This window comes from Humulus lupulus, chromosome X (genome assembly GCF_963169125.1).
Source record: "Humulus lupulus chromosome X, drHumLupu1.1, whole genome shotgun sequence".
In the NCBI taxonomy this organism is placed as follows: domain Eukaryota; kingdom Viridiplantae; phylum Streptophyta; class Magnoliopsida; order Rosales; family Cannabaceae; genus Humulus; species Humulus lupulus.
In genome coordinates, this window is record NC_084802.1 from 213,593,833 (window position 1) to 213,608,356 (window position 14,524).

Sequence of the window (14,524 nt, forward strand, 5' to 3'; positions counted from 1 at the left end):
GATAATTATTTAAAAATAATAAATAATTAAAAAAATTAAAATAGTATAATTTTTATATATTTTATAATAATTATTATTTTAAAATAATAAATAATTAAATAAATTAAAACATGATATTTTTTAGATATTTTTGAATGATAATTATTTAAAAACAATAAAATTATATGTTTTATAATTTAAATAAAATTTAATTAAACTTAAACTCACTTATTAGAATAATATCATATTAAATATATAATATAATCAACTGTGAATTAACAACAATTTTTTTTTTTTAAAAACCTGTAAAAAACTTAAATTTAAAATCAACGTATAATATTTAATATTACATTAAATATATAATATATAATCTTTTATTGTCACTCCCAAATTCAAAAACTATAACAAATATAAACTTAAACAAAAATAAATAAATTATTTAATTAAAATAGAATATTTATTTTAAAATTTATATGACATTAATATAAATTTAATAAAAATAATTAATAAATTCTATAAATAAAATCAAGCAAACGTACATATTGTACGTTGTTTGTACTTAGTATATATATATATGAATTACATTATATACTATTTCATAACACAAACTCAATACTAATTTACCAACTAAATAGAAGTTAAAGAGGGTGTCTATGTTCATCTTGTTCCTTACATGGAAATTAAAGGACGAGAATCCATTCCCTTTATTCGTACAAATGAGAATTTCACTCGACGAGAAATTTAACAGAAAGTTGCTGAATTGATCTTTTTTTACATGTATCAATTGAAATATATTTTTTTTTAAAAAAACATACTTTATTTGCGAAAGAGAAATCAAGTCGAACTCTAATTACGTTTTTTGAATTTCTTGAGATCATTTATAGGGAGAAATTTACTTTGTATATCTGATTTTAGACATTAATTTACAGCATAATCCCTTCTTGTGTCGCACTTCCACCAAGGTATGGATATTTATACATCAATAACGAACCTACTTTTTATGATATAAAAAAAATATATTATATGTTGGTTGTCGTCAAATGAACATTTTGTGTAACGCACTACACGTTTGTCAATTTTCTAACAAACAACGTCAAAAAATCCTAAAAATAAGCTAGATTATTTGACGCATTTGGGATATCATTTGCTAGGCAACTAACATATAATGTCAACACCATATGTTAACGAAAATGCAACTGACATTAAGTGACGTCTATTACGATTGAAACTATTTTTTTTCTTTTATTTTTTTTTGCAGCAATGAATAGTTCATTGATAATAACCATAGCATAATACATCAAGAATAAAATGATGATACTCATTTATCTAAGCAAGTTCCTCATCTACCCTAAAAGCGTGCGCAACTAATTTATGAATAAGCTTATTAGCCCCAAACGACAAACATAAATTAAGAATGCTTAAATTCTATATTTTTCCAACAAAAAAAAAAAAAGAAAACCAAATCTTCTTTATGTTTTAGTTTTTTACTTTTTTCATTGATATGATTTTTAAGTTCCATATAGATTTAATTTTAGATACAGAAATTGTTACATATATACCTTTCAAATAAATTTTTAATAAAATCATAAAAAAATATTAAAAAACATTATCATATTTATGTAAAAAATCATTCAAAGTCTTTGGCCGACGCTTAAAATCCAATTGTGTATCTGACTACTGAAACTATTAGGGGTGCTCAGTCTACTTAATTAGTGAGGAATGTTTTTTAGTTACGTACAACTTTATAAAAAAAAATTCAATAATAATACATTTAATTATATTTTATACTATCAAAACAAAATATACCTCATTTCTAAACTTAGTCCATCCCAAATTAATGCAAATCAAATTAGGCCCTTGAGCAACAATTTCTCTTCTTTTGAGGGAGGAACTACCTTCTTAAACAAAATGAAAAAGAATTCAGTTCAAAAAACAAAGCAAAAAATAATATTATGAAGCACTACATTATTACATTTGCTAATACATGAAAGTCAGAAGATTCTTGGGACTTGGATTTATGGTATTGATTATCGCCATCTATTGGACGATTCACCTAAAAGTCGTAGCTAATTTCTATTAGGCCTTGTCCTTTGCATTAGTGTTCATTTTTTAAGAAATGAAAATGTATTCTTCCATGAATCCACATGCATGAGCTGTGGCTAAAAGTCAAATAAGGTACAAAACCTTTTCATTGAATGTAAAGCTACAATGCTAGTGCTTACTATTACTACAATGTTTGTCTTTGGGCATTTTAGAAGAATTTTGAAACCAATCCACTAAAATTGAAAAACCAAACCATTCAAATAAAAAATTAAACTATAAATAAATAGTTTGGTTATAATCAAAATATTGAATTTTTAAACTTTTTTATTATAAATCATTAACTAAATAATTATATTTAATATTAATAATAATTTTAGTTTACTTTTTAAGATCATAAAATGTCTACAAGAAGCTTAGTATTTTTATCGTTAGAAATGTAAGAATTTTGAATTATTTTATAGAAGAGGGAAAGGAAATTTTTTACTTTCTAACAATGTGAGACTTTACAATTATCTTTTTCAATATTTGTAACTTGTATATGTATTAAATACTAGTGAAAACATATTTTTAACAATTAAATTGATTGGCTTGGATGGTTGGATAGACTTTCTATTGAGGTAAGGATTCAAACCCTTGCATCCTCATTTCTAAAAATTTATTTTTAGAAAACCCATGGTCTGGTCCGATTTAATTAATCTTTGAGAGTTAAAAAATAGGAATAATTACATCTCCCACCATAATATAAAAAAAAAAAATTGTTTTATACGGTATGTTTAATAAATTATAAAAATACGGGAGCCCCAACAATATATATATATATATATATGTTGACCTTTGTTTTAATTTATTTTTTGTCTTTGAATTCAGGCATACGGTTTTCCCAACCATTTTTTTTTACCTTTGTTTTAATAATAAAAGTAATAATAATTATAATTACTACCTTCAATAAAATAAAATAAAGTAGATTAATTTATTTTTATTTAAAATATATGTATTTATTAATAGTAAAATTAATATTTATACAATTACTCAAAAAATAAATAAATATTTATACAAGTTACAATATGTTGTTAATTAAAATTAATATTAATAACTATATATTACAATATACAGTTAAAGATAATCACAATATTATTATTCTTTATAAAAATATTATATATATTTTTTAAATCATAGCTTCTCAAATCTCAGCACTCAATGTTAAACCAAAATCATAATCTAATTCAAGTTTCAAGTTTTGTTTCAAAAATATATTTAAAGTTAAAAAAATAGTTTTGTAAATCTTTGTAATAATCATATTAAATAAATTTATAAATATTTATGTAAATGTGGGTTACAAAAATAAACTTTTCAATTGTGAAATTAGTTTTGTAAATTGTTGTTACAAAAATGTAAAACTTGTTTAAAAAAAATATTGTATTTCAGCACTATATTCAATAAAGTGTTTATAAATAATGAATATCTTAAATTTATTTTTTTAAGTTGTATAGCATAAATATGATGGTTCATGTAATTTTTGGTACAATATTGTAACAATATGGAAAAGTGTAATATTTTTATGTATATTTTGTTTATGATTTCTTAACTATAAAATATTTTTGTAAATATTAGTTACAAAAATATATTTCTTCGTTGTAAAACTATATTTGTAAACCATTGTTACAAAAATAAAAAAATTTAGTTACGAATTTGTTTGTAAGTTTTATCTAAAAAAAAAAATACAATTCTATCATGTAACAGATATTTACAAGTTTGTAACAGATATTTACTAGTTTGTAAACGTTGATCACAAAAAATTGTATTTTGCAGCTTTTATTTATGATTTTTCCACTCCGTATTTACACTTTTGCCATTCCGTATTTTTATCCAAAATTTCGTATTTTGGTAATGTACCGTATTTTTCAGATTTTTTTTTAACTTTTAGTGCATTTTTGTAGATTTGCCTAAAAAATATGATCAAACCATTTAAAGTTGAACAATCCGGTTAAAACGTACCGTTTAAAACGGTTTCACCGGTCACGATTTTTAGCGGTCTCGTGTAGTACAATACCTCACTTTGCGATTTATATGAACACCTAGTTATAAAGAAAAAATAAAATAATGTTATTCTAATTAGGGGTAGCAATTTGGGTCACGACACGACACGAAAATAAATGGGTTTGGGTGACACGTTTAATAATCGTGTCGTGTTCGTGTTTGAGTTTTTTATACGTATAATAATCAAGTCGTGTTCGTGTTTACCTTAATTGTGTCGTGTCATAATCGTGTTGACCCGTTTAATAATCGTGTCGTGTCATAATCGTGTCAGACACGATAATACAAATAATTTTCATAGGTTTTATGATTTTTTCATATAATTATGATTAATCGTGTTGTCGTATCGTGTTGACCCGTTTAATAATCGTGTCGACACGAATCTGACACGTTTACAAAAATTGTCAATCCTAATTCTAATAAGAGAAAGAGATACGCGCCTAAGTAGTGGGCAACATCATTAATGGTTGGTTCATCTCATTATGAACGTTGTTAATTTTTTTGTTTGTTTGTTTTTTTTTTTTTTTTTTTTTGAGGCGTTGAATAAATTTCAATGATAAAAGTCAAAATAATCGAAGAAGGAAAAATGATGAAATTCGTTTAGTCAAAACAAGTTCACATTTCATCCGCAATATATGTACTATCTAATTATGAGCAACATAGATTAGGGTTACTACAAATACTGTTGAATATATGATTGAGTTGTTAAGTCAGTTAGTTTGTTAGTTTAGTTAGAACTTTGGACACTCCGATTGTTAGGATTTTCTTGTAACAACTTTAGTTCTTCTCTGTGTAATTGTACTCTATAAATATGTTTTGTAACGAGAAGCTCTATACTGAGATGAGTCATATTTTAATTTCTTCAAATACTTGCTAATCTCTTGTTTTACTTTTACTTTTATTTCTTTCTGCATCGTTTTCTCAAGTAATGCTATCTCATTTTTCTAAGGAATAAAAAATTAGAAAAGGAGCATGTACGGAAACATTAATTTTTGCCCCTTTAGCAAAACAAGAAAGTATAAAAATGAAAGTGAAAATATTTTCCAAGAAAACTTAGAGCATCTCTAGTGCTAACGTGAGTGATTACGGTATTAATTTTGAAGAAATAAAAAATTTAATATTTTATTTAATTAATATTAAAAATAATAAAAAAAGAACAAAATGATAAGTGAAAATTTTAAGTTGAATATATATTTTTTTTGTTGACTCTGGTGACCACCTTACACAAGTAACATTTTCGGCCACGTCATTAACGATGCTTTAGTAGAACAAATTCATTTAAATTTGAGTCAACTTTGGTTATTGTGACTGTATGGTAACTTGGTAGGTATTGATGTTGACTCTGTGATTATAGCAGACGACTAACAGTTTTGGGGCACTAACACCAGAAATCAGATGGGATTTCTTGTCTACTTTTTTCCATTTCGTAAATGATTTGGGCATGTGACTCGAATATCGTATTAGCAAGAAGTACGTGAAATATTCCCCCCACCAAATTATTAACATAATTAAAAACAAATGAATAAACAATACACTAAGCAAAAAACTACATATTTAAGGCATTATAAAAGACTCCCCAAAATAAATGTGCCTTCAAAAAACATAAAAAGAGTAAGATAAATAAAGCACTAAACTACATTTACTTGATTTATGTGAATCATAAATTAAGCACAGTCGCTTTTCCAATTTCATTTTAGTTTTATTTTCTTTTGCAATTTTTATTCTGAAAACCTAAATTTACCCTTCTTTTCTTATAATTAATTGAGCTTTGTCTGTTGTTATCTGATTCTCTACCTAGTTAAGTTTTTTTTAAGGTTTATAACCATTTTATGAGTGAGTGTGGTAACCTCTAACAGGTTCAAATAGAGATTTGAATTTCTAAATGTTATAACTATTTTGAATGGCATAACACTGCACGAAATATAGTTTCGAAAGGCATCTATAAGACTATATTATAACACTACAAAAACAAAAACAAAAAACTTATTTTCTATATCTATTTTTCCTGCAAAAACACGAAACAAATTAAAGAACTATTTCCCAATTTACAGTCAAACCCCAAGAGCTCAAAGCCCAAACACACTTCAATGGGCCTCCAAGCCGATATTACATATCTGCTCCGGCGACGGAGCCTCCCAATTCCAACTTCGCTTCTTCATTTCTTCAAAATCGTCAATGCACTTCTTCAAAGTCAATCTATGAACCCTTTTTCTTTCTTCGGCGAGTTTTTTCCCAGCGACTCGGTCAAACACCTTCTCCCAACCATTTTCCCACTCGTCATGCGCGTCGCACAGCTCGAGTGTCCCGTTGGCCCAATCGGTCCAGCTCCATCCCTTGTAAAGCCCCGGCATCACTTCAGCCACGCACGCACCACGGCACGCCGCCGTGCACGGCCGGCACTTGGCTCCGCTCAGCGGGCCGCGACTAGACAACGCGGTCACCGGCACGCCGAACCGGCTGGGAGGAAAGTCGTACTTCCGGTCCGACACCACACAGAACGGGAGCCGTTTGGTGACGTAAGGCACGCCTTGAGTGGTGAGCTGGGCTTTGAAGGAGGTTTCCGAGTTGAGTTGATGGTGCCCCGCCGAGTCGAGTTTTGGGATGAGGGAGAGGCGGGAGAGAGCGACTGTTGAGGTGTTGAAGTCTCCGAGGCCAAATCGGTCGTTGAGGCCACCGTAACTGGACCCGGGTGGGACCAAGTAACGACCCGTTACGAAGTTTCTCGGGTGGAGCGGGGCGTTCCAGTATCCATCGACTCGGGTTCGGATTATCCAGTCGTACGTGAAGTTTTGTCGTTTTTGGTAGTTTTGGATAAGAGTTAAACACCCTTCTACGAGGTGGAAATACTGCAAAAGACCCTGAAATATTTTCGAATTTCGAACTTAGAAAAATGACAAATTTCAAAACCATATAACAAGACAATCCATGCAGCAAAATTCGAACAAGTATTTAGATAAATTTAACCAAAAATCAATGGCCAAACATTAGAAGTAAACTATATTGGATGACCATCAACCTATAACAATTATGATGTAAAATGTCCAAAAAGACTTCGACCTCAAATTTTGTAGGAACAAATCCATATTCTTCACTACTTGATAAACTAATCTCAATCAAAAATGAAATATTTGTTATAAAAAATTAGGATACTAAATAATTATTAACAGATGTTTGAATTTCGTTCTCACATCGAATAATTTAACTGCGCTGTTCTGTACTTAATTTAATGGCTGCCATTGGCAACGTTGTTTGTCAGTGTTAAAACCCAGCCAAAAATAATAATATTTTAAATTATAAGTCTCTGAAATAAGAAAATAAAATAATATTGGAGAAGCACATTAACACGTGGTGAACATAAATTATTGCAATTCTCACGGGTTGGAACCGGAAAGGGGTCGGAAAACCCTTGTATTATAGTTTATGAGCCAACAGTCTTATGCGACATAATAATTATTAAACAAAAACAAAGACTTTTGACTTTTCTAATTTTTAATGAAACAGTCTTTACGAAATACTACTTTTTTATTTTCGAAGGAAAAAAAAACATGTAACAGATCAGTTGACATTAATTTTAGAATCTCAGCACGCAAAATAATAATTATGATAATAATTTTAGAGTTTCTTACCAAAAAAATAACACTAATTTTAGAGTGAGTTGGCTAAAAAGAAATAGCATATATGGGCAGTTCAAAAGTTGGTAAAGGTCGCTTTTGGTTTTTTTCTAACGTAATTTTGTGTTAGAAAAAATGTCAACTAATATTATTTTGGTAAATATAAGTAGGCGTGCTGCTGCAGCAAGGGTAATCTGGGTATTTTAATTTTAATTTCTTATGCTTAGTAGGTAGAGCAAAAAAGAACAAAAAATCTTAAACTTCTTTTTTAAAAAATAAAATACAATCATTGATAATTAAAAATAATAAAAAAAAACACACATCGAAGAAGAACAGATGAAAATTTCTTGACGATAATTAAAAACTAACCCATTAACGGCAAATCTCAATACGAAAAAAACGACATTCAATCAAGACAGAGATAGTTAACGTAAATTTAAGCTCAGAAACTAGTGTAAGAAACGAAACTAATTATATTATTTAAAAAAAAAGAAAAAGAAAATGGTAAGTAATTAACCTGGATTCCATTAGGCGAGTTCTGAGCGGTGAGAACCCGAGCCTGGGTCTCAGTCTCAGGTATGGGTTTGGGCTCGAAGATTCGGACCGAGGCGAGCTTCGGCGCGGTCTTCAGGAGCGAGAATTTAAAGGCCTTTTGATCCAACGGACTGTGAAGAAAAAGATCAGAATTCGGATACTCTTTTAGAATCATCTCCATGATTGAAGGTCCGGTGAGCTCGAACCTTCTAGCGCCGCCGACTAAACAAACCGCCACTCTCGATCTAAGCAACTCATCTTTCTTCCTCCTCCACCGCCGAGTCTCCGCCGTTTCGTTTCGCGGCGGAGAATCGATTGAGAAAGGAGTGGTGGCGGTGGTGGTGGTGGTGGTGGCATTATTTTCGGCTTGACCGAGTAGGAAGGAACGAATTGGAGCGAAAGAGGAGAATGGGTTGGTGGTGGGAGGTGAAGAAAATGGGAGGAAGATGAAGATGATTACAGAGAGTGGTGGGATTAGTATGAGAAAGTAACGACAATCGAGATTGGAAAGCCTTTTGGTGAAATACATAGCCATATTTTGATGAAGATGATGGTGGTTGTGGTTGTTGTTGTTCTTCTTCTTCTTCAGCATCTTCTTCTTCTTCTCCTTCCTCTACTTTTCTCCACCCAGTTCTTCGATTTCGATTCCCCTCGGATCTTGAATTCAGTTTCTTCTGCCATTAAATAATTGAATTCAACGAACACAGAGTTGGGATTATTATAATTATTTTTTTAATATTAGAAGGGAAAAAAAATTAAAATAAAAAAATCTTTCTTATCAAGGCATATAGCTAACTGAGGGAGGGTGTGTTGTAGTGCCAGGATGGCGTGAACATTGTTCGTATGTTTATATATTACGATACTGTCGTGAAGAGGTCTCGAGGCTATTTTTGTAATTTCACAACAAAAAGTATAAGGAGGAAAAGTATCCTTGGTAGGGTAGGGAGTTATATTCATTCATAGCCGAATTTTCATAAATACACCTTTTTCTATTTATTTTCTTAATTGCAAATTTATCTAGGATTGTATATTTTTTTTTCTTTTACAGAAAATATTAAAGTGAAAATTTGAAATGAGTGAGGGGGAAAATATGAGGAAAATAATTAATGGAGAAATTGTGTGTAATAAAGGAAAGAGTGTACGGCTATATTATTCTTTTTTAGCAGAATAATTGGTACTTATCCCTATGTATTTGCAGAAGAGAAATATGAGAGGAAAGAAAAGAAAATTTTGACCAGAATTTTTCAGTTGATTGGAAAGAAAAGTAAATGGGTGAGAAAAATAGATATAATGGTTTATAATTTTCTTTTGTACAATTTTGTCTTCATTAGCTGGTTGGTGTTTGTATTTTTTTGTTTTAATAAATTATTTTTTTTGGAGTTTTATAAAATAGCTTAAATAAAAATTTAAATTTAATTTTGAATAAAATTTTGTGAATTATAATCACAAATAATTCACCAAACTAACAATTTATAATAAAAATAAAATTATTCTGTCTAACAACTATATTGTTGTATTTAACTTTTTTTTCATCAAAATTAAATTTATGAGTTTATTTAAATTATTTTATAAAATACATGATCCAAAATAAAATTTATCAAAATATAAGATCTAAATACGTAATTAGAGAAAATACAGACTCCACTAATTATTTTTCTCCTCAAATTGAATAGAAAAATAAGATATTACTTTTACAATATATATCTAAATCAAATTACTTATTTATTCTTATTAAATTGTACACTTTTATAGTATTTTCTTTCCCTTCTCCATAACAAACTAGAGAAATATATTTTATCTCTTGTATTATTATTTTTCCATTTTTTCCAATATGTCAAATACAGAGTAAGTGTGAGTATCAAGATAATGCAAATCAATATTGATTAATATTGATTCCCTCATATTTCTATATTAATTTACAATAATAATAATAGTCTTTTATATCAAGTGGTATTGCCACCTTATATTTATATATTTAAATATAATTTTTTATAAAATAATGTAATTACACATGAATCGTATAAATGTACACATAATTGTGGTCTCTAAAATAGAGTGCACCCTACCTTTAGGAGGGGATGTATGCATTTGTTAAGTATAAAAAATATACCTAACTACCCATTAGTACTATGTGTTAGAGAAAATATTATTGCCTCAATGGAGAAAATAAAATTAGATTACAATTCTATGAAAGAATACGCTTGACAAGATGATTGATTAAATAAAAGTTACAACTATATTGCAATAGATACATATAAACTAGATAGATGTTAAAGAAAATATGTAAAAGGAAATACAACTCTAAGCAAAACAATATAAATAAATATAGGAAGAAGAAGCAACAAGAAGAAACAAAAGAAATAGAAGAAAAAGACTAAGAACAAAATCAATATAAAAAACTCTCTCACTCACACAACTATTAAAAAGAGTAGTGTGGATCACCAACTTAAACAGGGTTCAAGACATTTGCCCAACAGTTTATTTCTCCTATTCTCAAGCAGTAAGGGATTTCACAATAAATAACTCTTTGGAATTATCAAGCATTTTGGTGAATTTCTAGTCAATTGCTCTAGTGGAAAGAAATGATGTGTCTTGCAAGAGAGCATTATGCTCCTATTTATAAAGTTTTGAGAGGTCCTTTGAATTTCAAATTTCACCAACTCCCTTGGTTGTTACCAATATTTAATTGGATGATTATAGAATTAAAATAAAGATTTGGGAGTTAGTTGGGAGGTTAAAACCGTTCAAATTGGAAAAAAGACAAAATGAGATTTGGCTGCCAACACCTTAGGGCGCGACCTAGGATGCTTGTGGTCGCGGCCTAAAGGCTGATACAGCCTCTCGATTTTGCACATTTTTCTAAAACATCTGAATCAATTTCCACTTGATTTTGTAACCTTCATACACATAATAGGAGTTAAAAACATATCTTCAATAACCATATCATATTATGATTTGATGAAATTCAATAAAAAATGTGTAACTCTCAATCTATACGTTATTGAGTGATATTTTAAAGAGTTACAAATATGTTACGCAATTGAATATTACACCTTATTTAATTTTGTAGCTCTCAAATATTATTATATTACTATATATGACAAATATATTTGTCATATTATTTAATTTAAATATTATATTATATTCAATAATATAACACTATGGTATGGTATGTGTTTGTAATTAAACTTTTATATTTGTATACGTGAATTATATATATAGGATATTTTAAATATTTGTATTTGTTATTAATCTATAATTAAATATATTTTAATACGTAATAGAAGTAATTTAGAACAATTTGGACTAAAAAAAAAGTATACTAAGTTGGCGAAATTATGAACAACACCGCCTCACATTTGTTTTGCTGCACTTCGACGTTTTTACACACAGTTTGCAGAACCAATGGATTGGGAAGCCAAGCGCAATACACAGACAGTAGTTTACCAAAATATCTTTCTGACTCAAAATTTGAAACTTTTTATTAAATTAATCTGAAAAAATATATACTTTAAAATTATTAATGAATAACCAGTAAAAATAAACTATTTTATGATATCATTTTACAAAATAGTTTGTTTATGATAATTTTTATATGGAGTTTTTTGTACTGTGTCAAGAATTTTCGACAAATATCAAGTGTCTTGAAATATCACTTTGTAAATCTTTTTAGCAAAAGTGATTACAAATATAATAATGTCATTATTAATCTTATTTTGGTAAATTTAATTCTTTTATTAGGAAATTTTATAAAATGTGAAAATGATTGTAATGGAGGTGGTGAATAAATACTAATAATAATTTAATATATTTAAATGATTTAATTTCAGTTTCTATACATATTGGGTGCTAATTAAAAAATATACTAAGTATATTAAATATTTCAAAATAATGTCACTTTTTAGCATTTTACTTAAAATATAACAATCTCTTTCATCTTCTCTCTTCTTACTTCTATTTTCCTTTTCTCTCTTTCAGTTCACTCTCTCTCACCTCACGACACCACCAACATCACCACCACACTAAATATTGTATTTCGAACAGATTTAGACATGATTTTTTAGTTTTATTTTTGCGATTTTTGGGTTCACAAAAAAGCTCAAAAATCATGCACAGATTTATTCGAAATGCAGTATTTAGTATAGTCGTAATGTTGGTGGTATCGTGAGGTGAGAGAGAGTGAACCGAGAGAGAAATAATAGAGAAGTGAGAAGAGAGAATAAATAATAAAGAATAATATTTTTTGTAAAGTACTAAAGAGTAGTATTATTTTAATATCTTTAATATATCTAGCATATTATTTTAATTAGCACTCAGTAGAAATTAAAATTTCCCTATTATAACGATAAATGAGATTCAAATGTAAAGATAAAATAATGATGGTAACGTATGTAGAGAGTGGTAATAATGGTTATGTATAATAATGGTAACAAGAATAAAATGCAAAAGTCATATAAATTGACTGAATTATTAAATGAAACATTGTATATTACGATTTACCAAGTAGGTGAGAGAAAAAGTGAGCCAAATCTCGATTGTCCTAATCCTTTTCTTTTTAAAAAATTAAAAATAAACTCCACTATCCTAGTTCTTTTTTTTTTAAAAAATTAAAATTAAAATCTATTGTCCTAATTTTCCGTTACATTTATTCATTGGTAATAATAAATTATTTTATAAGGGCTTCACTTTAAGCCCTACCAGTAGGACTTTCAGTATTTTCTCAACCCGTGAAAAGTTTTCGGCGCGACTTTTTTTATGACCGTGTTTATTGTAGCTATTTAGAGCATCTGCAAATTTTCAGAAAATTTCGAATAGTTTACAGTACCGAAAACTAAGTTCAAATATGTTGTTTTCCACGCGCATAAAAAAAATTAGTCACGCGTGCAATATATATATGTATATATATAGGGGAATTCTCTTATAGGGGCTTCACTTTAAGCCCTACCGGTAGGGGAGGGCTCTCAGTGTTTACAACCCGTAAATAGTTTTCGGCGCGATTTTTTTTTATGACCATGTATATTGTAGCTATTTAGAGCATCCTGCAGATTTTCAGAAAATTTTGAATAGTTTACAGTACCGAAAACTAGGTTCAAACATGTTGTTGCACGCGTGACTAATTTTTTTTATGCACGTAGAAAACAACATATTTGAACTTAGTTTTCAGTACTGTAAACTATTCGGAATTTTATGAAAATCTGCAGAATGCTCTAAATAACTACAATATACACGATCATAAAAAAAAATCGCGCCGAAAACTATTCACGGGTCGAGAAACACTGAGAGCCCTACCGATAGGGCTTATAGTGAAGCCCCTATAAAAAAAATTGTCCTATATATATATATCTTTCTCTTCTTTTTAAAAAGAAACAATTATCTTTATGTAATTTATTAGTATTATTAAATAATAATGTTCGTTGGGAATATAGCTGTATTCTACTGTGAGATTTTAACAATTTTAAGTTGTTAAAGTATTTAACACGTGATAATAATTAATTTATGGATGTTAGATAAACTTTTTCAGAAAAGTTTGTGTGTCAAAAATGTTGAACTAAGTAATATAAGAAGATTGAGAAGTTTTCATTTTTTGGGTTACTATTCATAGTGGGTCCCACGGTGGGGTCCGCAAGGATCCCATAGTAGGATCCACATGGGTCCCACAGCGGAGTCCACCCCATGGGTCCCACATGTTGATGTAGTAGTGATACAATGATGTTGCAAATCACTATGCTTGATATTTTGAATATTTTATTATTCTACTATGCTTGATATTTTAAATATTTTATTATTTTACTATGTAACATAGTAACCCAAACTTTTCCTAAAAACAAGTTCTTCCAAAATTCATTTTGAATTACAAAACCTCATTTTCTTTCTCTCCCTCTTCCTAAAATTCTTCTTAACATTCTTTTAAAGTTCTAAATCTCTAATGTCTAGGCGAAGTTCTGTTTGTAACGCTAGCTTACGAAAACCTTTTAGGTAAGCTCCTTACCAAGCCTTTCAATTTAGTTACTTAGCTATTATATATTGTTGACTGTGTTTTTAGCCAACGACGTGAGAACGTCAAAAACGATGAACCTTCAAGAGAAGTTAAACGACACAGACAGTTTAATCAAGAAAAGTAAATAACACAAGAGATTTTATAGTGGTTCAGCCCTGATCAGTCGGTAATAGCCTAATCCACTTAGAAATTTTATTATTTTATTATTTTATCCACACTCAAGATCAGATGAACCAGTGTCAACTGAGTTTCTTCAGTGTAAATAGAAATACAAAAAGGGTTTCTCTCTCAAGAAAAACGTACTTTCTCTCTCTAGAACTCAGAC

At 28.9% G+C, this 14,524-nt stretch overlaps 1 protein-coding gene across 1 annotated transcript; it reads right to left on the reverse strand.

Annotated features, from left to right (window-relative positions):
• Positions 1-5,919: 5,919 nt before the first annotated feature.
• On the reverse strand, positions 5,920-9,028 carry LOC133803509 (uncharacterized). The gene is made up of 2 exons (XM_062241574.1): positions 8,185-9,028; positions 5,920-6,914 (listed from the first exon to the last, which is right to left on the reverse strand). The coding sequence occupies exons 1-2, from the start codon at positions 8,791-8,793 to the stop codon at positions 6,141-6,143; spliced, it is 1,383 nt and encodes a 460-aa protein (XP_062097558.1). The 5' UTR covers positions 8,794-9,028; the 3' UTR covers positions 5,920-6,140.
• Positions 9,029-14,524: the final 5,496 nt, after the last annotated feature.

Excerpts from the sequence above, each read along its gene's own strand:
- LOC133803509 (XM_062241574.1), bottom strand. The coding sequence starts at position 8,793 with ATGCTGAAGAAGAAGAAGAACAACAACAACCACAACCACCATCATCTT. Across the intron at positions 6,915-8,184 it reads ACTCGCCTAATGGAATCCAG|GGTCTTTTGCAGTATTTCCA; the intron begins GTTAATTACTTA and ends AAAATATTTCAG.